Consider the following 27,512-nt stretch of genomic DNA (forward strand, 5'->3'; position numbering starts at 1 on the left):
GGACGTCACAGCCTCGACTTTTTACACAACCAATCGGCAAGAAGGGGGTGTGGGAAGCGACGGAGACCCCATCCGGAAGGGGCGGGGCACGGTGTCGGAAGCAGCCAATGGGCGACAGGGAGGCGGAGTTTCCGTGGGAGCTGCCGCGGGAACTGTCTCGAGTCGGGGAGGCGGGTCCGGTTCTGGATCCATGGAGCTAGCGGAGGGACCGAGGTGAGCGATGCGTACGGTGTCCCCTCGCGGTCGCCATCCCCGATGCCCACGTCGTTCCAGAGCCCTGGAAGGGAGGGAAGGAGACCGCGGCGCTGGGGGAGCCCGCGGAGGCCCCGGAGCGGGCTCCTCGGCGCTCCCCGGACCCGCTGCCCTTTGGAGGGCGCTTTGCGGTCGGGGTCGGCGGGGGGATCCGGCCGGCTCCCAGGCAGGCTCTGCCTAGACGCCTGGACGTGTCCGGCGACTGGCAGCGGGAGCACGGCGGCATCCCAGGAAACTGAACTCACTCCTTTTCTACCTGGTTTCTCTCTCTCTTTCTCTCTCTCTCTCTTTTTTTTTTTTTTTGTTTTAAATTGAGATTATTTGGGGAGGCTTCAAAACATGCTAATTTGCATAGCCGCACAGGTTTCAAAAATGCAGAAGTTTGGCATCTCCTTGAGCATATCATTGTTGTTGACTAACCCAGTTCGGAGGGGCGAGTGTCCCGGCTAGTCTTTTATTTTTATTTTTTTATTTTTTTAAATTTATTTAACAGACAGAGATCACAAGTAGGTGGAGAGGCAGGCAGGGGAGGGGGGGAAGCAGGCTCCCTGCTCAGCAGAGAGCCCGATGTGGGGCTCGATCCCAGGACCCTGGGACCATGACCCGAGCCGAAGGCAGAGGCTTAACCCACTGAGCCACCCAGGCGCCCCCCGGCTAGTCTTGCAAATTCGCTGTCCGTGTTTAACTATTTCATCCCCCGTCCTCCACATAAATATCGGAAGTGGACTTGTGACCTATGGTGTGTTGCCGACTAAGTAAGTGTCAGAGACACTTCTTTCCATTTTGTGTTGCCATCTGCAGTTTCCACATTTAAGAGAAATCTGAGAGCAGGTCTTTTGCAAGGTCGAACGAAGAGTAAAGATGTTTGTTGCTTATTTTACAAGGGTTTATTGAGGGTCTGCTGTGTGTTAGCAGTTGTGGGCGACTACCCAAAGATTTCTCTCGCAGGGAGGCTCCTGGGTTCTCTTACAGCCACATGATCAATTAAGCCTCTTACCAAAAAATGGCTAAACTAATGAACATGAGGAATGTGTTCTTGGGATGAGCAGGAGTTTGCGAGGCAGAGGAGGACGAGGGGAACGGTCTAGACAGACCTGCATGGGCAAGGTGCAGTGTCTAAAAGAGCTTGGGATATGAACCGTTTGTTATAACTAGAATATAGGGGAGTTGGTGAACGGAGGATTGGAGGGAACGAGAGAAAAGTAGATTTGGGTCCAGTTTTGTATAGGACTAGATTTTCATATAACAGATAATGGGATGCTCATAGATTCCCCCGCCCAAAGTTCACTTAATTAACTAATTTATTTTTCAAGTAATCTCTGCACCCAGTATGGGGCTCAAACCCAGGACCCCAAGATCAAGAGTCACATGTTTCTCCAAATGATCCAGCCGGGCACCCCTATACTTGTAGATATTTTAGGCAGAGAAGTTACTTGTCCAGATCTGTGATTTCTTAAGTAACTGGTAGCATGGAGGGTGGGTAGGAATAGGGAGAGAGTAGAAACAGATTGGTTGTGAAACTCTTAAGGTAGGTAGGCCAAGAACTTTGGGGGTTTTTGCTAAAGCAGCAGCTGTCAGGCTGGACTTGGAGGGGAGAGTCAAAGGCTCCTATGGAAATAGATATACAACAGGTACCCAGTTTCTAAGATGGTTTTGGTTTTCACATAAACACTGTGTATTTCCCAATATGCTGTTGGGTTTTCCACTGGTGGGAGAAGTGTTGCTTTCACCTTTCAGAAGAAGAGCCCATTGTCGCCGAAGATTATTGACCCATTGGTGGAGGGGTACATGTGTTTCCTCCATGTAGATCCCAGCATAACTAAATTTCTAAATATCCATTGCATTGGAAGTATCTATTCAAAAGTCTTTTTTGATGAAAGTGTAAGAATTATAGGACAACATGTATATTTGTGAATGTAATCAATGGATCTGTTAATATAATAAATGCACGTGTTAGATGCATTGGCTATTAGTAGAGGTGAATCATTTCCTGGGTTTAAACCAAGATGAAAATACATAAATGCTTCCTCACTTTGGTTCTCATAATGCGTGTTTTTAGCACAGAACTTGCTAAGGCCATCAAACCTATCGATCGGAAGTCAGTCCATCAGATTTGTTCTGGACAAGTAGTCCTCAGTTTAAGTACTGCTGTGAAGGAGTTGGTTGAAAATAGCGTGGATGCTGGAGCCACTACTATTGGTAAGTTCGGGAGAGTGTTAAGCCACAGGGAACCATCAGTTATTCAAGAAACACTTGTGATTGTAATGAGACCATCAAATGTTGGTAGACCGAGAAATTTTATTTTATTTTATTTTTAAAAAGATTTTATTTATGTATTTGACAGACAGAGATCACAAGTAGGTAGAGAGGCAGGCAGAGAGAGAGGAGGAAGCAGGCTCCCCGAGGAACAGAGAGCCCGATGCGGGACTCAGTCCCAGGAGCCTGGGATCATGACCTGAGCCGAAGGCAGAGGCTTTAACCCACTGAGCCACTCAGGTGCCCCAGAAATTTTATTTCTTAAACTTTAATTGAGCATCTCTTAGGTGCTTCATACTTAGGTAGATAGTAGTAATTATAAAAGCAGTTACTTTTATTGTGTTCTTACTAATGCGCCACACGGCTTTTTTTAAGATGCAGAACAACCTTATGAGATAAGAGTTACTATTGTTGTAATTTTACCTGTTTTACAAATAAGAAAATGAAGGCACAGGAATTTACTGCTTTTGAGGTTCCACAGCTGGGATCATATGATTCTGGGAAGTCAGATTCCACTGCCTTTTCTCTTTAATGACTATGTTAAAATTATCCTTTTGAAAGAAAGTTAGGAAGGAAAGGAAGAAAATGAAACTCTTTTATCTGGGTTAATAATTTGCCAACAGGGCCTTTAAAAAAAAATGAAATACACCAAATGACAGTAGTACATTTCAATAAGTATAGTTATGACTCACCTTTGCGTTAGGTAAGTTATAAATCACGTCACTATAAAGGCTTTTGATGGATGAGTTCTTTGAGAAATGAGTATGTTCAACTTTTCAGATCTTAGGCTTAAAGACTATGGGGTGGCGCTCATTGAAGTTTCAGACAATGGATGTGGGGTAGAAGAAGACAACTTTGAAGGCTTAAGTAAGTGGAATTTTTCTCATCCTGTTTTAAAATATTTGGGCAAAATGGTTCAACAACTTTGAGTCACACTGTCTTCGGAAACACAAAAATGCCTTTTTAGAAACCAGTTACTTTAGCAGGTATTGTGAATAGTCAGTTGTATATCACTTGAGACGTCTTGGGTCTTACTGTGGACCTCTCTTTCAGCTCTGAAACATCACACTTCTAAGATTCAAGACTTTGCTGACCTAACTCAGGTTGAAACTTTTGGCTTTCGGGGAGAAGCCCTGAGCTCACTCTGTGCACTGAGGTGATGGAATATTTTTGTCTACTAACTTGACCCCTTATAAAAGATCTCTCTGAAAATGAAAATGTATGGATTAGAATCATTGCTTATTCTTTTCTATCCTGAATGCCTCAATTTCTTTAATGTCCACATTCTGTTTTATCTTACTGCCAATCTAAGTGGTAATACTTCCAAAATGTAAGCAATGAAATGAAGTAAATACTCTTGTAAAGAAAATTGTTGCCCTTCTCAGTGTCAAAATAGCAGAGAGACTGTAAGTTATAGACGTGTTGGTTTTGATTTATTTAAACATTCAGGGAAAAAAAAATTTTAAGATTTTATTTATTTGCTAGAGAGAGGGAGAGACGGAACACAAGCAGGGGGAGTGGGAGAGGGAGAAGCAGGCTTCCTGCTGAGCAGGGAGCCTGCCGATGCGGGCTCAGTCCTAGGACCCTGGGATCATGACCTGAGCCAAAGGCAGACCCTTCACCACTAAGCCACCCAAGCGCCCCTAGGAAAAAAATTTAACCAAAGTTCTTAATTATGTATAACAGATTCTAAATTTATATGAATTGTTATTTATACATTGGAACTATAATATTTTTTCGATCCTTGTTAACAATTGTTAGAACAGTAGGACTAAAACTGAGAAATACATCTTTATTCATTAATATGTAAGCTCGGAGATCTTTTATTTTGCAGCTTAATCAAAAAACAAATATCAAAGCTTTGATCAAAACAGAGCATTTACAGAACTCTGTGTCTCACTGTCCGCTAGGTGCAAAGCCTTAGATGCTACGGTGACTCCTCACTCATGGAAACTTCTTGGATGGACTCAGAGGGATCAGCATTTTTTCAGGAGGGGTTTTAGAGGACGAAAGTCAGAAAAATGAGCATGTGATTCGCAGCCCTGTGAGTTTCTGACCCTGTGGCGCCTGCTCTCTCTCACAGCGATGTGACTATTTCTACCTGCCACACATCCGCGAAGGTCGGGACTCGACTGGTGTTTGATCACAATGGGAAGATCGTCCAGAAAACCCACCACCCACGCCCCAGAGGGACGACTGTCAGTGTGCAGCAGCTGTTTCACACGCTTCCTGTACGTCATAAGGAGTTTCAAAGGAATATTAAAAAGGTACAATCAGTCCAGAACCCTAACTTCCCAGAGCCTCGGTGACATAACATGCACAAAACTAAAGTTAACCCTTTTGTGAATTCTCTTCCCTGAATTTTTCTGTAAAGTGCTTGGTTTGCCTTTTTCCACCAAAGCCTGTACTTTAGGTTGATTTACCCCTACCCCACTTTTTTTTTCTTTAAAAAGAAAAAAAAAAATCACCAAGGCATATTTATTAAGTGTTGTAACATGGGAATGAGTTCTTTAAGAAGTAAAATTTTTAAATTTTAACTATAGTTTTGTTTGTTTTTATTAAGGATTTTATTTAGAGAGAAAGAGCATTGCACAGGAGCGGCGGGGGGGAGGACGGGACAGAAGGAGAGGGAGAGAGAGAATCTCAAGCAGGCTCGATGCTGAGTGCGGAGCTTGTTGCGGGGCTTGATCTCTCAACCCTGAGATCACAGTGTGAGCCGAAATCAAGAGGTGGATGCCCAACTCACTGAGCCACCCAGGTGCCCCCATCTGTGGTCTTAATAAGATTATTTTTCTTGGTTTCCTAAGAAATGAATTATTACAACTTTTATGTATTTGAATGAAAATGAAGTAACCGAATGTTATATAATCGTGTTTAAGAAAGCAGTTATAGGGACTTCTGGGGGGCTCATTCGGTGAAGTGTCTGCCTTCAGCTGTCCCACATCAAGTTCCCTGCTCAGTGGGGAGTCTGCTTCTCCCTCTTCCTGCTGTTCCCCCTGCTTGTGTTCTTTTTCTCTCTCTCTGACAAATAAAATAAAATAAAATAAAGTATTTTTTTAAAAAGCAGCTAAAGGGCGCCGGGGTGGCTCAGTGGGTTAAAGCCTCTGCCTTCAGCTCAGGTCATGATCCCAGAGTCCTGGGATCTCTGCTCAGCGGGGAACCTGCTTCCTCCTATCTCTCTGCCTGCCTCTCTGCCTACTTGTGATCCTTGTCTGTCTTGTCTGTCAAATAAATAAATAAAATCTTAAAAAAAAATAAGTAAAAATAAAAAAGCAGCTAAAAACTGTGTATAAATGTATGTATATGTAATTATACTTCAGATGACTACAGTTTTATAAAAACAAAGCAGCTGGCCTCAAATGTGTAGAAAGAAGGCTGGAAGTGAAGATGAATGATTGTCACCTGTGGTTATCCTGGGAGGTGCGATCATGTGTGCTTTTTGCTGTCTTCCTTGTGCTTTTCTGTTTTGTATATATAGTTTTTCATCATCAAAAAGTTATATAATATAGGCAACTAAAAACTTTCTTATAAAGCAATTTTTACTGGTTGAACGATGACATTTCACAAAAATATATGTTTACTATAGGCAAAATTTAAACATTTTTGTTATTTATTTATTGAAGATTTTTTAATGTATTTGTCAGAGAGAGAGCAGCAGGCAGAGGGAGAAATGGGCTCCTTGCAAGGAGCCCAGTGCAGGACTCAATCCCAGGAACCTGAGATCATGACCTGAGCTGAAGGCAGGTGCTTAACCTACTGAGCCACCCAGGCATCCCTTTCTTTATTTAAAAATAAAACATTTTGGGGGTGTCTGGGTGGCTCAGTAGGTTAAAGCCTCTGCCTTCAGCTTAGGTCATGATCCCAGGGTCCTGGGATCAAGCCCTGCATCTGGCTCCTTGCTCAGCGGGGAGTCTGCTTACTCCTCTCTCTGCCTGCCTCTCTGCCTACTTGTGATCTCTGTGAAATAACTAAATAAAATCTTTATTAAAAAAAATTTTCATATAGAAAAAAACTTTTTTTGTATCTCATCATAAGAAAATCGGTGCTTCAGAAATTATAGGAATAAAGAACTCATCCTTGCCAGACATGACCCCTGTTGACAGATTGTTGTATGTCTCTCCAGACTCCTTTTAGTTTCGTTTCTTTATAAATCTTGGAAAAAAAATTGAGATAAATTAGTATAAGGAAATCAAGCAATACAGAATATGAAACATGTAAGTAATACAGAGTTGTAGGTAATAGAAAGTTGATGTTGTCTCAGCTGACCTCCTGGAGTTTGGTGTATGTCCAAACATGTGTACGGATGTATAGAACCTTTATGCATATGTTTTGATTTTTTTTTTTTTTAAATTAGGATCATATTATATATTGTAGGTACCTTTTAGGCTGACTCATTAGTTTATTCTTTATTATTCTGCCATGATATGGGTGTCTCATAATTAGCTCCTTGTTGATGGTTGTTTAGGTTAATTTTTCACAGTTAGGATTGTTCCAGTGAACATTTTGTCATATATCTTTGATCGATTGTGCCAGTCTTTCTATAAGAATAAATTGCTAGAGAAAAGATTACAGGTCGAAGGGAATGCACTTTTGGATTTTTATAGCAGCAGGCATGGGGGCCCCTTGGGTGGCTCGTCAGTTGAGCATCTGACTCTTGATTTCAGCTCAGGTCCTGGCCTCAGGGTTGTGGGCTGGAGCTCGGGGTCAGGCTCTGTGCTCAGCAGGGAGTCTGCCTGAGATCCTCCCTCTCCCCCTGTGCTCCTCCCCCTCATCCCTCCCCACTCACACTTTCTTTCTAAGAATAAGAACAAAATAAATAAAAATAAAATTACAGCAGTGGGCATGGACACTGTGGGCACGAGAGAAGTGTGGCTAGGAACCGAAGCCGGTGAATTCTCTTGTACAGCACGTACAGAGGTAGATGCGTGTTTTAACTTTAATCATGTAATTCTTGCAGGATTAGAGTAACGCGGAGTCTGGCATTTGTGTTTTTTCACCCAGGAGTACGCCAAAATGGTCCAGGTCTTGCACGCGTACTGTATCATTTCGGCGGGCATCCGTGTCAGTTGCAGCAATCAGGTGGGACCAGGGAGACGCCAGCCAGTGGTCTGCACCAGCGGGAGCTGCAGCATAAAGGAAAACATTGCCTCGGTGTTCGGGCACAAACAGGTAGTGGTGGCCGGTTATTTAAGAAACATTCTGTTGCTCCCGTAGTTAGGGCAGCTTTCCATTGTCCTTTCCAAAGAATAAAAAACAAAATCCAGTGATCATGTTTCCTTTTTATTTCTAAGGAAGCTCTAGGCCCAGCGTGGGGCTCGAACTTAACAACCCCGAGATCAAAAGTCGCGCACGCTCCACTGACGGACCCCGCCAGGCGCCCCCAATGATTGATTTTTGTATTAGATACTTATCACAGAAATGAATGTTGAGGCCTGATAGATTGTTTTACTTTATTCTTCCAGAGAAGAAAGCCCTCCTATTACTCTCCATCTGAAAAAAATATGTCGTGGGCAATGTATTCATTACGGACAAGGATGAGCCCAAGCAGTTCATCTTTCTAATTAAAAAAATCACTTATTCTTACTGCCAGAAGCAGCAGTCGAGACTCTTTGTGCTCTTAATGTGAATGGCCTGTCCAGGGAAAGCAAACACCCAAAGCCCTGATTCTGTATCTTCCTTTCTGAAGTTGGGTTCCTCCTATTTTTGTTAGGAATTAACTGTGACTTGCTTTCTTTTAGCTGCAAAGCCTCATTCCCTTTGTTCAGCTGCCCCCTAGTGACTCCGTTTGTGAAGAGTTCGGGCTGAGCCAAGCTGACGCCCTCCGCACCCTCTTTCAGTGAGTAGGTGGCTGCAGGGGGAAAAAGTGCGATCAAACGTTTTCTCTGGAGCTTTTTGTTTTTAAAGATGGTGATTTTAATCTTAAAATCACTGTTGCTTTTTAAAAATTTTTATGATTTTTTTTTTTTTAAGATTATTTATTTATTTATTTATTTGACAGAGGTCACAAGCAGGCAGAGAGGCAGGTAGAAAGAGAGGAGGAAGCAGGCTTTCTGCCGAGCAAAGAGCCGGATGCAGGGCTCCATCCCACGACCCCAGGATCATGACACTAGCTGAAGGCAGAGGCTTAACCTGCACCCCTGTTTCTTTTTTTTAATGTTAAAATTTATTTTGCTTACTTTTTTTTTTTAGATTATTTATTTATTTGACGGACAGAGATTACAAGTAGGCAGAGAGGCAGGCAGAGAGAGAGAGGAGGAAGCAGGCTTCCCTCTGAGCAGAGAGTCCGATGTGGGGCTCGATCCCAGGACCCTGAGATCATGACCCGAGCAGAAGGCAGAGGCTTTAACCCACTGAGCCACCCAGGCTTCCCAGGACTCGTTTCTTTTTGCAGACATTGTTCTTATGGAAGTGCGCATATCCTTGAGGTAGTTCACAAGGAGAGTAAGCACTTTCACAATATATTAGTAGACAGGGGTTTGCTGATGGAGAGCATAGTTTTAAAGGGCAGGGAATATGGGCAGAAATAATGAATACAAGTAGTTGGACTCCCTGGATAGCCCCTGGGGTCATCTGGAAGGTTCCAGAATGAGAGTCTGAGGTGAAACTCACTCCTTGCATGAGGCCAAGAATTAATAGGTTCAAGTATGAGAGGAGAGCTGAAGCAATTACATTTTGAAACCACTGCGTTGCCTGTGGTGAATTTGTTGACTACAGGAGCTATAGAACATTCCAGAAGGTTTGTGTTCTTTTAATGATTTATCAGAATGGAACACAGATACACATTAACTGAAATGTTAATACTTAGCATGTCACCAGGTATTCTATTTTTATTTTGTTTTTACTGTAAGAACATGCCCTCTGATGTGTTATTAACCCTTTCATTCTGGAATCCTGCCCTTACCGTATGAACATTGAACAGCATCTCAGGCTTCATCTCTTATTGTGCTCATGGTGTTGGAAGAAGTTCAACAGACAGACAGTTTTTCTTCATCAATGGGCGGCCTTGTGACCCAGCAAAGGTATTTAAAGATTTTTTTTGTGTTTGCTCTTTCTTTTGTCTTTAATGTTCAGTTTTATTTATCATCTAAGAAAGGTCTCCTGACACAGGAAATTTACATGAAACTTAGGACTTTGACTCAGAAACATGGCTTTAAATTATCTTATTCAGCCATTTAAAGAAATGTACTATATGGCTGTTTCATTTATGCATTTTTATATGTGTGTACACTTACCAATCGATAACCCACATATTTATTACTATAGAAGTTACTATATTTGTAGAAAGTAAACATCTAAGAACATTGACCATCATGTGGACTTTTTTTTTTTTAAAGATTTTATTTATTTGACAGACAGAGATCACAAGTAGGCAGAGGCAGGCAGAGAGAGGAGGAAGCAGGTTCCCCGCTGAGCAGAGAGCCCAATGCGGGACTCGATCCTGGGACCCTGGGATCATGAACCGAGCCGAAGGCAGAGGCTTAACCCACTGAGCCACCCAGGCACGTCAGGTGTGGACTTTTTAGTCAAGACTGACACATGAGCATATGCTTCATGTTTTTTTCTCTTCTGTCCCTTTTCCAGGAAAATAAGGGCCCTGATACCTTCTGCCTCACACTGAAGCTGGTCATTCTGATAGGGTTACATGGGTTTTAGTGGTTCAGTTTTGATTGTGCATCTTTAGTGGTTCAACCTATGCATTTTCCACTGGATTGTAGATGGTACGATTTTATAGTTTGACCCTATTTAATAATCACATTATAAAGTCATATAAACACATTTCTGTGTACATTAACCTGTGTCTAATGAGCATTTATTTATTTTTTAAGATTTTATTTATTTGAAAGAGAGAGAGACAATGAGAAAGGGAACACAAACAGGGAGAGTGGGAGAGGGAGAAGCAGGCTCCTCAGTAAGTAGGGAGCCCGATGCAGGGCTCAGTCCTAGGACCCTGGGATCATGAACTGAGCCAAAGGCAGGCGCTTAATGACTGAGCCATCCAGGTACCCCTATGAGCATTTAAATTGCACCTGCATCATATTAACGACACCAGAGTTAAAATAGATAAATAAATAGGCTGCATTTCTATCTTCTGATATTTCTTCAAAAGCATCTTTGGATTGGAAAAAAGATTCAGGTTTAGGGGTTGATAATTAAAAATATCCCTTTGAGGGACACGAGAAGACTTTTCTGGGCAATGGCTGTACTGATGGTCTTGATGACAATCTTACTGACCTTGACTGTAAACTTCTCAAACTGTGTACTTTGAATACGTGTAGTTTATTGGAGGCCTCCTGTGCTTCAATAAAGCTGTTAAAATACATCCCTCTAGTTAGGACAGCACGTTGGGAGAGCAGATGTTCGTTTTTAATCTTTGTTTTGTGTGTAGGTCTCCAGGCTCGTGAACGAGGTCTATCACATGTATAATCGACATCAGTATCCATTTGTCGTTCTTAACATTTCTGTTGATTCAGGTAAGTTCCACCGAGCTCTCTGTCACATTGGTGCCTTACCCCGAAAGGAATGAAATGAAATCATAAAGCCCTGATAACGACCGGAAAGAGACTTTTGTAGCGATAGTTACTGACAATGTATTTTTCTTTCTTTCCTTTCTTTTCTTACGTACAGACCTTTAATGTTATAGACTTATTTTTTTTATAGATTTTCCTGATTCTGCTTGAGACAGGATTACTTTTATTATCAGACAAATGTGACTTTTTCCTGGCACCAAGGGAGAAGGCAAGCTAAGCGTTCTCCCTGATTTTAAAAATGATGCATATTTTTCTTCCGATTGGGAAAATTCTGGTTTATTGTTACCTAATTTTTTTTTTTTGTAGTATTATTTTCTAAGCACTTAGAGATATGGTGCACAACTTAAAAAAATAGGTAACGGCGTATATACCTGCTCCTATCCTTTGCAGGGAGAAAATAATTTTGAGTAGGTTTGTATCAAGCTCTTTATTTTTAGACATGAATGTTTTCCTTTTTCCATGTCATTAAAAATTATCAGAAACATGATATTAGTAGCTGCGTTCATTCTATTCCGTTGTATCCTAAACTTTTTGTTAAAGATACATTTATTTGAGGGCGCCTGGGTGGCTCAGTGGGTTAAGCCGCTGCCTTGGACTCAGGTCATGATCTCGGGGTGCTGGGATCGAGTCCCGCATCAGGCTCTCTGCTCAGCAGGGAGCCTGCTTCCCCCTCTCTCTCTCTGCCTGCTTCTCTATCTACTTGTGATTTCTCTCTGTCAAATAAATAAATAAAATCTTTAAAAAAAAAAAAAAAGATACATTTATTTGAAAGAGGGAGAGCGCACATGTGTGTGCACAAGCAGGGAATAGGGACAGAAGGAGAGAATTCTAAGCAGACTCCCTGCTGAGCGCAGAGCCTGACACGGGGCTCGATCCCATGACCCTGAGACTGTGACCTAGGCAGAATCCAGAAGTCAGGACTCTTAACTGACTGAGCCACCAAAGTGCCTAGTATCTCAAACTTTAAAATTTTTAGCCTTATTTAAGTTGTCTTAAGTTTTTAGAACTTTAAATACTATCCTTGTAATTGTTATCTGTGAGTTAGGTAATTTCCTTAAGATACATTTCTAGAGGGGCTTCTCGGTGGCTCAGTTGGTTAAGCCTCTGCCTTTGGCTCAGGTCATGATCTCAGGGCCCTGGGATGGAGCCCTGTATTGGGCTCTCTGCTCAGCAGGGAGTCTGTCCCCTGCCCACCCACTGCCTGCCTCTCTGCCTACTTGTGATCTCTTTCTCTGTCAAATAAATAAATAAATACAATCTTTAAAAAAAAAGATACATTTCCAGAGCTAGAATTACTGTGTCCATGACTGTGCTGTATTAATGCACACATCTACCAGAGGTGTACTGGGTAGTATCATTTTTTTTTTTTTTAAGATTTTATTTATTTATTTGACAGAGAGAGATCACAAGTAGGCAGAGAGGCAGGCAGAGAAAGAGAGAGAGAGAGAGAGGGAAGCAGGCTCCCCGCCGAGCAGAGAGCCCGATGCGGGACTCGATCCCAGGACCCCGAGATCATGACCTGAGCCGAAGGCAGTGGCTTAACCCACTGAGCCACCCAGGCGCCCCTGGGTAGTATCATTTTTAAACCAATCTCAGTGGGAGATGGAAGGACCTCATTTAGCTTATAGTTTCTGTAGTATGTTTTCATGTGTTTATTTGCCCTTTTTTTTTTTTTTTGCAAATTACCCAATTGAATACTTGCATATTCCATCCATTTAATAAATGGTTCATCCTTTTCTTGTTTATTTGAAAGAATTAATTTTATAGTTTATGAATATTAATCTGGACATTGCAATGATTTTAATGAGACGCCTGGGTGCCTTAGTTGGGTAAGCGTCTGCCTTCAGCTCAGGTCGTGATCCTGGGGTCCTGGGATCGAGTCTTGTGTCAGGCTCCCTGCTCAGTGGGGCATCTGCTTCTCCCTCTCCCTCTGCCCCTTCCTCCACTCATTCTCTCTCTCTCTTGCTCTCAAATAAATAAAATCTTTAAAAATAAAAAAAAAGTAATTTTGTTAAGTGCCAGTGAAAAAAACTGTAGATGGGAAAATTTCTGTTGTTAAAGGTGATTTTAAACAAAAGAAACATCTTTTTTCTTTTTTTTTTTTTTTTTGCCTTAGAATGTGTTGATATCAACGTCACTCCAGATAAAAGGCAAATTTTACTGCAAGAAGAGAAGCTTCTGTTGGCAGTTTTAAAGACGTCTTTGGTAGGAATGTTTGACAGCGACGTCAACAAACTCAGTGTCTCTCAGCAGCCGTTGTTGGATGTGGAAGGTGAGAGGAATGTGGGTGTACAGACAGCTTCTAAAACTCACAGCTGTTGAGGTACTTCGCATTATTTGTTTCCGGAGGGATACGTTTTTTTGACATGGAACACAATCTCTTTTATTTTTTATTTAATTTATTATTTTTTAAAGATTTTATTTATTTATTTGACAGAGATGACAAGTAGGCAGAGAGGCAGGCAGAGAGAGAGGAGGAAGCAGGCTCCCTGCGGAGCAGACAGCCCGATGCGGGGCTCGATCCCAGGACCCTGAGATCATGGCCTGGGCCGAAGCAGAAGCCCAACCCACGGAGCCACCCAGGCACCCCAACAATCTCCTCTTTCAGAGGAGGCGTCACACTCGACAGTGTGAGCCGCAGACGTGAGGAAATCTGATGGATAAGAGAAATGGTGGCATGTGAGGCCGACCCAGGGAAGATGTGGGTTCGCCAGGACTATAAGGTTTCTCTTTAATAAACACTCGTGTGCAGGGCAAGCCTTTTGTTCATTTCCAGAGTTCCGAAAAAGCCGATACTGACCACTTTTGCCCATTTTCTCATTTCTTTGTTGGAGTGGGGAGTGTCTGGGGCCCTCACTCTGCCATTTTCCCTCGTGTCACCCCGTGACTTCTTCACGGAGTGCCACATTGGAATGAGTGTTGCCACAAAGCTCACCCAACGTCTGTAAGAATAACAGGCATGACTGTTAGCTTACTGCCTGGTCATACGCGATCAGCCATCTGTTTAAAGTTTGATTCTTTTTTTATCCAAACCACATGCAGCCAGGACATCTGGGAGGGGGACCAGAGTTGAGCCCCAGCTGCCCTCCTTGGCGGAGGGAAGGGTGGGCCATGACCTCCCCTGAGGGCCAAATCTGCTCCGTGGGGGGCATCCTGTCTTCTGCAGACCAGCCTGCCCCAGTCTCCGTGTCCACGTGCGCAGAGCTGGAGGTCGTGGGTGCCCCTCGTTGTATCCTCCAAATTGGGGGAAGACCAGAGCCGCGGAGGGTGCTGAAACTAGGGTTTGGTGGAAAGCTAAGGTGACAAGATGAGTATGGCTCCCAGTGAGAGGAAATGGTTTGGGGATGAGGCTTTGAACATGGAAGATAAAGGAGTTGCTGTAAGTCAGGGGCTTAGGGGAGGGGCAGGGATACAGAGCAGCTCTGTCCTCCATTCCCAGCACCCCAGGCGTGGGAGAGGGCGATTTGGAAGACACTGGGCAGGCTCCCATTTTGATAACCTGGAATCTCGTGGAGGTAAAGCTCCCGAGGGCTGGGGTGGGGCAGGAGCACAGAAACTTGGACAGTCGAGTGGCTGAGCTTTGATTTGGATGCAGGGAACCCCCGTCCGCCCTGCTTGCTCTCGGTGTGGGGTGCTGCAGATCCAGGTGTGTGTGTGGAGTGGGGAGCGGACGATGGTCAGTGGCGTACGCATCTTTGTGGAACGGGCCAGGGTGGCATCTCTGAGCCCGCTCACAGGGACTTTGCCAGAGGCTCCCCTGTAAAAAGAACCTGCTAGAATATCAGAACATCCTGAGGCACGATTGACCAGTGTCCTTTTTCAGCCGTTTGACTGGATACAGAGACAGACACAAGTGTGTGAGCCCTGAGGTCAAGAAATGGCACCCCTCAACCACCCGGTGGTGACCATTTTCCTGACTTCAGACACCACAGATTCGTTTTACCTGCTTTTAATTTGAAGCCACCTAGTACTCGACTTTCTTGGGATTTGTTGCTTTCTCTCGATATCTCATGAGACTCACCCATGTCACGTGGGGCACCCAATGTGTTCCCTCTCCTTGCTGTGCAGCATTCCCTTGTGTTTACCCACCACGGTTCGTTTGTGGCTAGCTGGGTCGTTTCCAGGATTGGGCTGTCATGACTCGAAGAGCCAAGAACATCCCTGTCTTTGGCTTCGGCCGGCGTGTGCGCCGTTTCTGACGGGGACAGCAGGGCTGGCTCCCTTAGGTTCAGGAGTGTTTGTTTTGTTTGTTCTTTTTAAAAGATTTTATTTATTTATTTGACAGACAGAGATCACAAGTAGGCAGAGAGGCAGGCAGAGAGAGAGGAGGAAGCAGGCTCCCCACCAAAGCAGAGAGCCCAATGCGGGGCTCGATTCCAGGACCCCGGGATCATGACCTGAGCCAAAAGCAGAGGCTTTAACCCACTGAGCCACCCAGGCGCCCGATTTGGGAGTGTGTTCGATCGGCCATTTGGATCCCTGCTTTAGTGAAGGGCTTGTTCAAGCGGAAACCCTGTCTGATCCCATCTCCGCGCCGCCGCTGATACTCTGCTCTGTTCATATCTACTCAGGTCACTTAATAAAAATGCACTCGGCAGAAACGGATAAGCGTCAGCCAGAAAAGCAGGATGGTGCCACTTCGCTAAGGACCGGAGGAGAAGAGAAAAGGGCAGTGACCATTTCCAGACTGAGAGAGACCTTTTCTCTTCGGCACACAGCAGAGAGCAGGCCTCAGGGTCCGAAGAGCCCTGAACTGCGGCGGGTGTCCCCAAGACAGAAGAGACAAGAACGGCTTCCTGGAGCTTCGGACCCCCCCTGCACCCAGAAGCCCATCCCTGGCACAGACTCGTGCGAACCCCAGGAGGAGCTGATGTGTTCAGAAAAGGGCCCCTGTGACCGCAGGGACAGAGGGGACACAGAGCAGGACCTTGGGCACAGCTGCCTGCCAGCCGACCAGGAGGAAGGGCGTGGCGCCCCAGAAACGGGCCATCACACCAACAGGGGGTTTTCCCAAGGAACCGTGGCATCTCTGGAGGAGTCCCCTGAGACTGACCATCACTCTGCAGACCCTGAAGACCATTTCGACCAAGAGGATGGCGGTCGGACACAGAGAGTCTTGCCCGGGCCTGCCGACCTGTCCTCCTCACACACAAAGCGTTTTAAGAAAGACAGAATCCCTTCTGGTTCTGACGCCTGCCAAGGGCCGGTGAAGACTCAGACCTCGTCAGCGTCTCAGGTTGATGTGGCAGTTAAAATCCACAAGAAAATCGTGCCCCTGGCCTTTTCTATGCGCTCTTTAGCTCATCGGATAAAGCAGTTACAGCAGCAAGAAGAGCAGAGAGAAGCAGCCCAGAAGTGTAGAAAGTTCAGGGCCAAGATTTGCCCCGGAGAAAACCAGGCCGCAGAGGAGGAGCTGAGAAAGGAGATAAGGTAAGGTTCTTCCTCGGGAGCATTTGTGCGCGTGTCTGTGAGCTGCAGTGAGGGGACAAGGCTGATTCTTCCAGGCTCTGTTCTTGCGCCCCTGGCTGTCTTCTGCTCTGCCCGCCTCTTCTCTCCTGGCTTAGGGCGCAGGTGTGGCCCCGCCTCAGCGCAGGGGGTCTGGTCCTCTGGCTGCTGGACAGACAGACGTACCTGGGGGCCTCCCCCGCACCACAGACCTGGCACATCCCCATATCACACCTGCCCAAGCTCCTCCCTCTTCCTGTCCCGGAGATTCTTCCTTCTCCCGGAGAATCTTCCTTCTCGAAGATTCTGATTTCAGAGTCCATCTCCACTGCACAGATTGGTCATTAATTAGCCTCACAGATGGGTCCTTGGTGATGTTTTTGCCATTCACCACCTTCTTTTCATTGCCTCTCATGTGCAGCAAATTAATTTTCTCTGAAGAGCTCTTTCTCCATGAAACCTTTCAAGAATTGTTTCCTTAGAATCTCTTAGCACATCCTTTCCATCAGCCCATATTAATCAGTGCCTCCTTGACCCCAACCCCAACCTCCTTCCTCTTGTTGAAGATTTCCAGCTCACAGCAACCGAATTCCTGGTGCTTTTAGGAGACATTGCTATTTCTTGTTACTGATTTATTTTTTAAAATTTTTTATCTTATTTATTTATTATTATTTTTAGAAAAGATTTTGTCAGAAAGAACGGTCACGCACATGCGTGCACACAAACAGGGAGAGGCAGACAGAGAGAGAAGCAGGCTTTCCGTTGAGCAGGGACCCGCAATGCGGGACTTGATCCCAGGATCCTGGGATCATGACCTGAGCCGAAGGCGGACGCTTACCTGACTGAGCCACGCAGGTGTCCCCTATTATTGATTTATTACCAGAAATTACAATGCATTATCAAACCTGTGGTTTCCAGAAGATTGCCTCGGGTAAGGCTAAGTAATAAGGGATTCAATTTAAAGAAAACTGTTAATGCTGTTAATAGAAAATGCTGGTCACCACCACTTTGTTGAGAATAATCAACAAAGTGATTTCTAAAAATGAGGAATTTTCTTGAAATATGTAACTTTCATCTTTTTGAATGTTGTATATGTTTTGTCTGAGCGGGTACTGAAACGTGCTGTGTCTTGTACATAGCGCATTGAAATTTTGTGACACTTTTTGTCCAGACAACTAGGCTTGCCTAATTTTGACAGTCATTTCATTTTTTTTTAAAAGATTTTATTTATTTATTTGACACAGAGAGAGAGATCACAAGTAGGCAGAGAGGCAGGCAGAGAGAGAGGAGGAAGCAGGCTCCCCACTATGCAGAGAGCCCAATGCGGGGCTCGATCCCAGGACCTGAGATCACGACCTGAGCCAGTCATGACTGAGCCAAAGGCAGATGCTTAACCAACTGAGCCACCCAGGTGCCCCTAAAAATAGTGATTTTAAATCAGCAAATACTCACTGATCACCTGTGGTCATGGTTCTGGAATTTGGGTACATTACAATCACCGAGGAAGCTTCCATGAAAAGCAGAACTGTGGCCAGCCTTGGGAGGTTCTGCTTAGTAGATCTCATGGGGCCCAGGAATCTGCATTATGACACATAGTGCAGTTGGTTGCTTGGAGAACCCTGGTCTGTGGTGGGCTCAGCATTGGCTTCCGGCCTTCAGTGCACGGCTGCTGGATCGGCTCTTGGTTCTGAGCTATGCTTTTGCTGATGGCTTTTTCCTGAGACACATTCTGAGTGAAAGATTAGGCAGCCATTGAAAGTAAAATTGTAAAATTTTACAGTGTTTTAGTTCATGGTGGGAAATACACCGGCAAAGACAAATTGCCCGAGTTTTCGGGCTGTTTCACGTTCTTCCCTTGCGTAATTTACCTGGGGAGCCAGGGAGTGGCCTTCGTGTGTTGCCTCTCAGCTCAGATCCACTGTACTTTGCCTACTTTGCAACCCTGGCAGCTGGACCGCGTGAAGCCTTTCTCCTGGGGGCATTGTCAGGCTTTGTCAGTAGGGGGCGCTGGAGGGACACAGCAAGACACTGCCGGAGCCTGGCTTCTCTCCTTGCTTCTTGGCTGCCTTTGTCTTTTCCTCCTACAAGGCAGCCGCCAGCAGCAGGCCCAGCATTGCTCACTGGGTTGCTGCAGGAGACTTAGAAGACGTACTTTTACCCAGTGGGGGGCAGGTCCGAAACTCAGCCCCGGGGCGGGGGGGGGGTAGGGGTGCTCTTGCAGTTCCTTCTTCAGGTGCATCCCTGGAGGTGGGAATGCTTCCTGCGTTTGCTACTCCTGTGTTACTCCTGTGTTACTCAGCTAAGTAGTTAACCTTACACTAGCTTCCAGTACCTTCTTATGAATTTTCCCTGTTCAAATCACGGGTGTGGTTTTTGTATCTTGATTGGACTCTGACATGGAATCATTACCAGGAATGGTCCCAGGAGACACACCCTCAAAGATAGGGCTTGGGGATTGGTTTGGTCCTGACCTTGGACTTGAGCTCCGTGCTCGGCTCTCCCTGTCGACAGGAAATGGGAGGTTGGTAACCCATGGCGCACGGAGGCGTCACTGCTAGACTCTCGCCCCTGGTTGACTGGGGATGCACCCACCCAAGCAGGCCCCACAGGCGCCCAGGCAGCCGCTGTGCTGTGGGAAGACTTCCTCGGGGCACGGGAGCGCTTACAGAAAGAAGGGGCTAGTTCCGGTCTCTGCTCCAGGCACGGTCTGCGAACCCACGTGCTCCCGCCCCAGCTCTGACAGTCCCGCGTCCTGCGGCCATGGGGCCGGTGCTCATGAGTCGTGTGGGCTGGAGAATGGCGAAGTCCGCGTCCCTGTGAAGATCAGCGGTGCTGTGTGTCTCCCGTCTGCCCGGACGCCCGTGGTCACTCACGGAGTCAGACTTGGAAGCCACCCACCCAACAACCCGCTGGTGGGCTTGGCAGGTGTCAGAAGGACTGACCCCCGGGGGTGGGAAAAGGTATCTTGCACACCGCTGGTGGGCGTGCACGCTTCTGTAGGTCTGTCAAAATACAGAAGAATGTATGTCCGCACCTAGGGATTCATCACACCGAGATACCCCCAGGATAGTGCGGATTGACATCCATGAACGTTTGTTCTAGCGTTTTTCCTATTACTTGAAATGGAAGCAGCTGAAGTGCCCTTTGGTGGAGACTTTGCCAGACACATTGTGGTAACACCCACGCAGTGAGCTCCTGTGCGCCCCCGAAGAGAATGAAGGAGCTCGATACGGGAGGGTCTGAGGACGCACCTGAGTCACATTGTGAAGTGATGGCAGTAGAACAGCAGGAAGAATTAGGATCGCATTTTTGTTTGTTTAAAACAACGTGTAGACAAAGGTCTGCGAGGAGGTACGCCAAAGGAACAGTCCTAACTAATGCGTCTCTGGGGAGCTGGAGGAATGACCCAACAGCTGATGTTTTCTTTAGAAAGTGGAATTACTAGGGGCACCTGGGGGGCTCAGTGGGTGAAGCTTCTGCCTTCAGCTCAGGTCATGATCTCAGGGTCCTGGGATCCAGTCGCACATCGGGCTCTCTGCTCAGCGGGGAGTCTGCTTTTTCTCTCCACCTGCCCCTCGCCCTGCTTGTGTGCTTGCTCTCTCTCGTTCAAAGAAATAAAATCTTAAAAAAGAAAATGAAATTTTTAAATTTTGTTTTCTTTTTTAAGATTTTATTTATTTATTTGACAGAGAGAGAGTGCACAAGTAGGCAGAGTGTCAGGCAGAGGGAGGAGGAAAAGCAGGCTCTCCACTGAGCAGAGAGCCTGATGCGGGGCTTGATCCCAGGACCCTGGGATCATGACCTGAGCCAAAGGCAGCTGTTTAAGCAACTGAGCCACCCAGGCACCCCCAAGAAAGTGAAATTATTAGGGCCTTTCTCTCTTTGATGTTTTTGTACTGTTGGTTTTATATTACAGTCTATGAAAAGTAATCTTTTAAAATGATAATGTCTCATAATGAACATTGTCTACACGCAGTAAAGCGATGTTCGCCGAGATGGAGATCATTGGTCAGTTTAACCTGGGATTTATAATCACCAAACTGAACGCCGACATCTTCATAGTGGACCAGCACGCCACAGACGAGAAATACAACTTTGAGATGCTGCAGCAACACACTGCCCTCCAGGGTCAGAGGCTCATAGCGTGAGTTTGTTTTCCTGTTCAGAATTCTCAGTGTCTTCTTCAGCCCTAAAATTTAAGACCTCAGGGCTTAGGCGTGTGTCTCAGTCCTTTAGCCACAAGCATCCTTATGGCACAAACACAGTAGTTAGGTGACTTGCCCAAGTTCATACAGCTAATATGTTATGTTCTTTATTTTTTTTTTAAGATTTTATTTATTTGACAGAGAGATCACAAGTAGGCAGAGAGAGAGCAGGAAGGAGGTTCCCTGCTGAGCAGAGAGCCCGATGCGGGGCTCGATCCCAGGACCCTGAGATCATGACCTGAGCTGAAGGCAGAGGCTTAACCCACCAAGCCACCCAGGTGCCCTGAGGTCCTAAATTTGTATTTGGGAAATTCAACGACCTCGAGAAACACACTCAGATCCTAACAGGAGGAGATGCTGGTGTGAAGAAAACTTCAGCTACAACAGTCACTCGGCAGGAAAAATACGCTGAGTTTACAGAGTACTCTCTTTCCTATGGAATGGGTGAATTCTGTTTATTTTCAGCAGGTCTAAATAGTAACACTAAAGACATCCAGTAAGCTACTTTATCAGGGCACCCGGGTGGCGTAGTTGGTTGAGCGTCTGCCTGTTGGTTTTGGCTTGGGTTGTGGTCTCAGGGTCATAAGATCGAGCCCAGCATTGGACTGGGGGCTCACCAGGGAGTCTGCTTGAAGATTCTCTCCCTCTGCCCCTCCCCACCATGCTCTCTAAATAAATAAAGTCCTAAAAAAAAAAAAAGCTACTTTATCACACTGGATTATTCCTACTTTTTCTACAGAGATCTTTTAGTTTTCAGCCATCTTAGATAAATAACCTCTCATTTATGGCATTTCAGGTTAGCTCAGGTAATCACAGGCCACTCGGATTCCTAGATGGGCCATATTTCAAGGATAAAGATCATAGGTCCATCCTTTTGTACCAGGCCCTGTGTGGTCTCCCTACGCCCTCACCTCCTCATTCTCCATACTCAAGGCACAATGGCCATCTTTTGTTTCCAAAACCTGGACAGGCCTGATAAATCTTCACATGGCCATCAAGAAGAACAAAGTGTCTTTGTGTGTGGCTCTGGGAACGTCAGCGATCTGTCCTCGGGCCTTTGCATAGACTTGTCCCTGCCTAGTATGCTTGTCCCTGCACTCGCCCCTCCATCCATTACCTGATAACTGTTGCCACCCCTTCCCTCATCTCAGCTCAGAGGTGCCTTCCTCAGAGACACCTTCCCTGCCCCCAGCCTCCTGGTTGGTCTCCCTTGCTCTGTGCTCTTACGGCCTGAGTGTCTCTTTCTCCTGATTGGCAGCTTGCTTTGTAATAATAGTTTGTTTGACCACTTGATCAATGGTGTTCTTCCCCACTGGTCTTTTATTCCATGAGGACAGAGACCGAGCCATTATCTGTCTCGCTAAGCGCTCGGTGAATCCAGGAGCACCGGGGGACAGATTGCCCCTCAGACAGAAGCGGCAGGATGGCATACAAATGCTCTTTATTCTGCTTCAGATGCTGTAACATAGCATGGGAGGGAAAGATGGCATCTTCGTGTTCTCCCGTTATCTTTAAGGAGCAGATTCGGAGAAGCCCAGGCCGTGGGGAGGGGGTGGGTGACTGAGGAAAGCCAGCTGCTTTTGTGGTCATTTTAACTTGAATAAAAGATTAAACAGGAATTCTCAAGCAGTCGTATGACAGGAAAGGCACGTAGCTCAAGAAAGTGTTGCTGCTTAAAAACATTGCTTTTTGAAAGGAATTCGGAGACACACGTACTGGTTTAGTTTCCCTTCTGCTTTGTAGCTAAAGGTCTGACTTCGAGACTGGGTTTGCATTTCTCGCTTTTCTCTGTTCTTTCAGACCGCAGACTCTCAACTTAACGGCTGTCAATGAAGCTGTTCTCATAGAAAACCTGGAAATATTCCGAAAGAACGGCTTTGATTTTGTCATTGACGAAGAGGGTGAGTTGTCAAGACGTGCGTCCTGTCAGCACCGGGGACAGTCTTTGAGGTTCTGTAGATCCGTGCATTTCATCAGAGATGGACACGGTCCCCCCAGAATGCATAATGCTGCTTTCCTCGCTTCCCGTATCACAGGTAGCTCCAGAGGGGATTGTGCTCTTCAAGTAACGGAGTCCTCTCGGGGCACCTGGGTGGCTCAGTGGGTTAAAGCCTCTGCCTTCGGCTTAGGTCATGATCTCAAGGTCCTGGGATCGAGCCCCGCATTGGGCTCTCTGCTCAGCGGGGAGCCTGCTTCCTCCTCTCTCTCTCTCTCTGCCTGCCTCTCTGCCTACTTGTGATCTGTCTGTCAAATAAATAAATTAAAAATTAAAAAAAAAAAACAAAAAAAACGGAGTCCTCTCCAAATTTTCTTCTTTTAGCTCCAGTCACCGAAAGGGCTAAATTGATTTCCTTGCCAACGAGTAAAAACTGGACCTTCGGACCCCAGGACATCGACGAACTGATCTTTATGCTGAGCGACAGCCCCGGGGTGATGTGCCGGCCTTCCCGAGTCAGGCAGATGTTTGCCTCCAGAGCCTGTCGGAAGTCTGTAAGTAAAGGGCGCTCTTCTGCCAGCACAGTGGCCGGAACTGCCCTGGGTCGTCGTCTGGAACAGCCACGTGCGGTTGTGAGCGTGCGTGCCCCAAAAGCCACACGCACCTGTGTGGTCTCTGACCTCTGGGCTGTAATTACGGGCAGCATGCCCTGTTAGAGCTGTCACCCATCCTGGAGTGGTGAGCTGTCTAGGCCTGTGGTTTGTCTGTCCTCTGTGGGCAGAGGAGCATTGCTGCTGCCGGCCCTAAAGGCCACTGCAAGGGACTTTGTAAGTCCTTCCATTGGTGGGCACCTCATGGGGTGCCCTGTTCACCCGCTGCCGCTTGGGCTGTCCCAGAGGTGGTGGCGGTGGGGGGAGTGATCGGCCTGATGTCAAAGTAAATGAGGTACATCTGGATCACCACTGGATTGGCTCCTGGGAGCGGCCGGGACGCCCTCCCTTCATCAGATACTCCCTGAGCTTGGGCCGTGTGGCCTGTCCCGTCCCTGTGCCGGGGACACAGAGATGACAAGAAGGACGAGGTCCTCGCCCTTGTGGAGCTTATAGCTTGGTGGGGAGGAAAAGATAGAAGCAAAAATCATGGCAACTTCCAACACTCATAGGTTCAGGAAAGAAGTTAGAGCAGTGGGGGGCTGGGGAGTGGCCTCGGAAACCTGGGTGAGCCGGCGACGTGGTGACCGGGGAAGGGCTGTCTGAGGAGGGGGCATCTGAGCTGACGCCGGGAAGGGGACATGGAGCCCCTCAAGGACAAGCCCTCTGAATGGGGCGTGAAGTGCGAAGACCAGTGGGTGGGGGGTTGACCCAAGCCCAAGGCTGCCCGAGTGACTGGAGCAGAGCCAGAATGGCGTCCGGGGCCCCACGCAGGGCCTGACGATCCCGGGGGCCCCCAGGAGCCCATGCTGCCCCGAGGCTGTGGTGGCGGAGGGCGGGCTGAGGTGGGGGTGCCAGAGCGGAGGGAGGGCAGGCGCGGAAGGCAGCGGCTTGTTCATGTTTGGGGGCGGGGAGCGGGTGGCCTAAAAGCTGTTCCAGCCTAAAAGTCGTGTCTGAGGCCCCGTCAGGCTGTAAGTGGACGTGTCTGAAAACGGTCAGATTGATGAATCCGAGCTCAGAGGAAATGTCAGTGCCTGAGAGGAAACTCGGGGCACCTCACCGCCTTGGGATTGGATGACGTTACTCCGGGGCGGGGGATACTTAGAGCAGAGAGTGGGGGTCTGGGTCCGACTTCCAGCCACGGAGCTTTGATTGATGAAGACCTGGAGCTGGTGTCCTGATCCTGGGGTGACGGGGGCGGGGAGGGGCGCAGCAAGATGCGCCTGTGCTAACAGCCAGGCCTCTCAGAATCCCGTCTCAGCGTGACTCCGAGCTCCCTGCGGCCACAGGCTGCCCTCGGGCCCGCTGCCCCACAGCAGGCCCAGGAGCCTCGTGGCTCTGCTCTGCAGCACCCTGAGGGGCCCGAGCTCTGCCCTGCCGGCCCTTCGCCCTGTCTGCTCGCTCAGCTGCAGCCACACGGGCCACCTTCCAGGTCCACGGCTGCTCTAGCCTTCTCCCGCCTCAAGCTGTCCTTCATCAACCTGGCTGACCTCCTGTGCTTGGGCTCCTCCTGAGCCCCCCTCTGAAGCAGCCTCTTCCAGGCACTCAAGCCCGGCCCCCCAGGTGATACTTGCCTCGTTTCTCTCCAGCGTGGCAGAGCCCTGTGTCTGTCGTGACTTTGGGGCGGCGCGTGGCATGTGGAAGAAGGAAGGGGACGCGTAGGCTCAGGCGTGTTTCTCAGGGGTCACTTTCTCCGTGTTTGCTGTGGACCCTGCTTGTTGCCCTATGTATGCCCCGTAGGGATATGTGCTATGGAGAAAAACAGGGTGAGGGCCACAGAGGGACAGACAGGGATTGCCCCTGAAAGGAGTCAGGGACAGAAGCCTGAAGTAGGGGGGATCATTGTGACATGTTAAGTATCTGGGGATGGAGTCTCCTGGGTAGAGGGCATAGCCTGTGTCAGGGTCCTGGGGCAGGTGGTTGCATGGTCTCTCCATAGGAGATGGCCTGCTGGAGTGGGGACGGAGGAATGCGAGCTTGCAGGTGCAGGCACTAAGGCCAGTGAGGGCCAAATCAGCTGATGCCTGTGGGCTCTTAGCCAGGTGAGAGGCAAGCGCTGAGAAGGTGAGCCGCGGCTGTGATCTGACCTGCCTTTTTTCCCTTAAGATGGGGGTGCCTGGGTGGCTCAGTCCGTTAAGCATCCGCCTTCGGCTCCGGTCATGCTCCCAGGGTCCTGGGATGGAGCCCCACGTCGGGCTCCCTGCTCAGCGGGGAGCCTGCTTCTCCTCCGCTGCTCCCGTGTTTGTACTCTAGTCTCGCACTCTCTGTCTTTCTCTCAAATAAGTAAAATCTTTAAAAAACATTTTTAAAAAACACAAAATAAATTGCTGGCTGCTGAGTGGAGATTGGCCGGCAGGGGGCCTCAGGGAGGTGACCGGTCAGGGCAGTGGGACGGAGGCGGTGGTGGAGACTGGCTGGTGTGGTCAGCGTCTCTGGCCGAGGTGTGCAGCTGTGGGGGAGGGGCTGCATGTCCCAAAAAGGTGGGGGTGCCTGAGATGGTGGAGGGTAGGTAGGGTCCCTTGGAGAAAGATTTCTCTGGGAACACTGTTTTTGAGTTGTAATCTTGTTGGTCTTTGTTTCAGAGCAAAATGCTACTAAAGAGTCACTATTCTTTTTTTTTTTTTTTTTTTTAAGATTTTATTTATTTATTTGACAGGCAGAGATCACAAGTGGGCGGAGAGGCAGGCAGAGAGGCAGGCAGAGAGAGAGGAGGAAGCAGGCTCCCTGCTGAGCAGAGAGTCTGATGCGGGGTTCGATCCCAGGACCCTGGGATCATGACCTGAGCTGAAGGCAGAGGCTTTAACCCACTGAGCCACCCAGGCCCCTAAAGAGTCACTATTCTAACCAAAACCAGTACAACTTTAAATCGCTGTGTCTCCTCTTCAGGTGATGATTGGAACTGCCCTTAGCACAAGTGAGATGAAAAAACTCATTACCCACATGGGCGAGATGGACCACCCCTGGAACTGTCCCCACGGAAGGCCAACCATGAGACACATTGCCAACCTGGACGTCCTTTCTCAAAGCTGACAACGCTTCCCATTTTATGGAACTATACATTTTATTGCAGATTTTTATGTTTCCAAATGCAGAGTTTTAACTAGCCATTTTATGTTTGCAAAAAAACCTACTCTTTAAAAAAAAAAAAGGAAGAAGACCAGATCCTTAGAAGCCATCTCGAGACTCTTCAAACTACACAGAGCATTGCTTGCGACGTTTTTTGTTTGCCACATTGTTTGTTCTGCACTTGAATGTGTGTGCGTGTACAAGTAAGGACAGGTCACAGAAATAGGAAGAATGCCTCGCAAGTCACTCTGGCCTCTGCTGCTGTGGCCTGAGCTGTTGTTGTCTGCGGCGTTCAGCCCGTAATCTGATTAACTTCATAATGGCTTAATTTCATAAAATTATGGTCTTTTTGCGTTAGTCATTCTCAATCCTAATGCACATTAAATTTAATTTAGAAAAAAGAAATCAAAACAAAACACAAGGGGGAGTCCCTGCCCAGCTGAAAGAAGACAGCCCAGGTGGGGCCTGGGGTCACTATTTTTTTTTTTTTTTAAATGTTCCCCAGTGCTGCCCCGTTGACAAAGCAGTGTCTTAGGCAAGGGGAAATAAAAGATTGATTTTTCTGTAACCTTGCTGCCACGATTTCCTTTTCTTGTGGTGTGAATTGCAGGATGTTCTCGTTACTGGTCCTGCGTGGTACTGGAGAGAGCAGAAGCTCTGTTGTCAAATGGTTTTTTGTGGAATCTCGTCCTGTCTGAACCCGGCCAGAGACGGGGTCACAGTGCCCTCTGGGGACCCGGAGGGCTGTCTGTGTAGGTGACCAGTGTGGACCAGCTGCGCCACCCCTCCCAGCTTCCGTTTGCAAACTTAAAATTCAGATGTCATGAGACAATCGAGTAATCATTGTCTGTTGAACTCTATGCAGCTGCGTGCCCTCCAGCAGGCTCTCGTTTTATAACAGCAGGAACTCTGTGAATTGGGGTCTGGTAGGCGCTACCCCCATCCCCGCTGTCAGGACTGCTGTGTCCTGATCTGAGAACTCTAAAATATGAGACCTACATGTCAAGAGGCGGTTGAGGGGAGGGGTTGTGAAATGAGGCAAGTATCCTGGATTGGCTGGGTCAGTTATCCCGCCCCTAATCTAGCCCCTGGACTTAAAAGTTGGGGAACCTCTCTCAGCTGATACCCAGAATGGAGGAAAGCCGCCTGTAGGAGCCGGAAAAGGCAAGGAAAT

The 27,512-nt window shown here is 47.2% G+C and overlaps 1 protein-coding gene across 1 annotated transcript; it reads left to right on the forward strand.

The window, feature by feature from the left end:
• Positions 1-10: 10 nt before the first annotated feature.
• Positions 11-26,906, forward strand: PMS2 (PMS1 homolog 2, mismatch repair system component). The gene is made up of 15 exons (XM_082713934.1): positions 11-213; positions 2,312-2,451; positions 3,289-3,375; positions 3,562-3,664; positions 4,592-4,775; positions 7,510-7,677; positions 8,247-8,344; positions 9,428-9,527; positions 10,895-10,979; positions 13,153-13,308; positions 15,608-16,466; positions 20,458-20,625; positions 22,487-22,587; positions 23,007-23,176; positions 26,159-26,906. The coding sequence occupies exons 1-15, from the start codon at positions 191-193 to the stop codon at positions 26,300-26,302; spliced, it is 2,586 nt and encodes an 861-aa protein (XP_082570060.1). The 5' UTR covers positions 11-190; the 3' UTR covers positions 26,303-26,906.
• Positions 26,907-27,512: the final 606 nt, after the last annotated feature.

Source organism: Mustela nivalis, assembly GCF_964662115.1.
Source record: "Mustela nivalis genome assembly, chromosome: 19".
NCBI lineage: Eukaryota > Metazoa > Chordata > Mammalia > Carnivora > Mustelidae > Mustela > Mustela nivalis.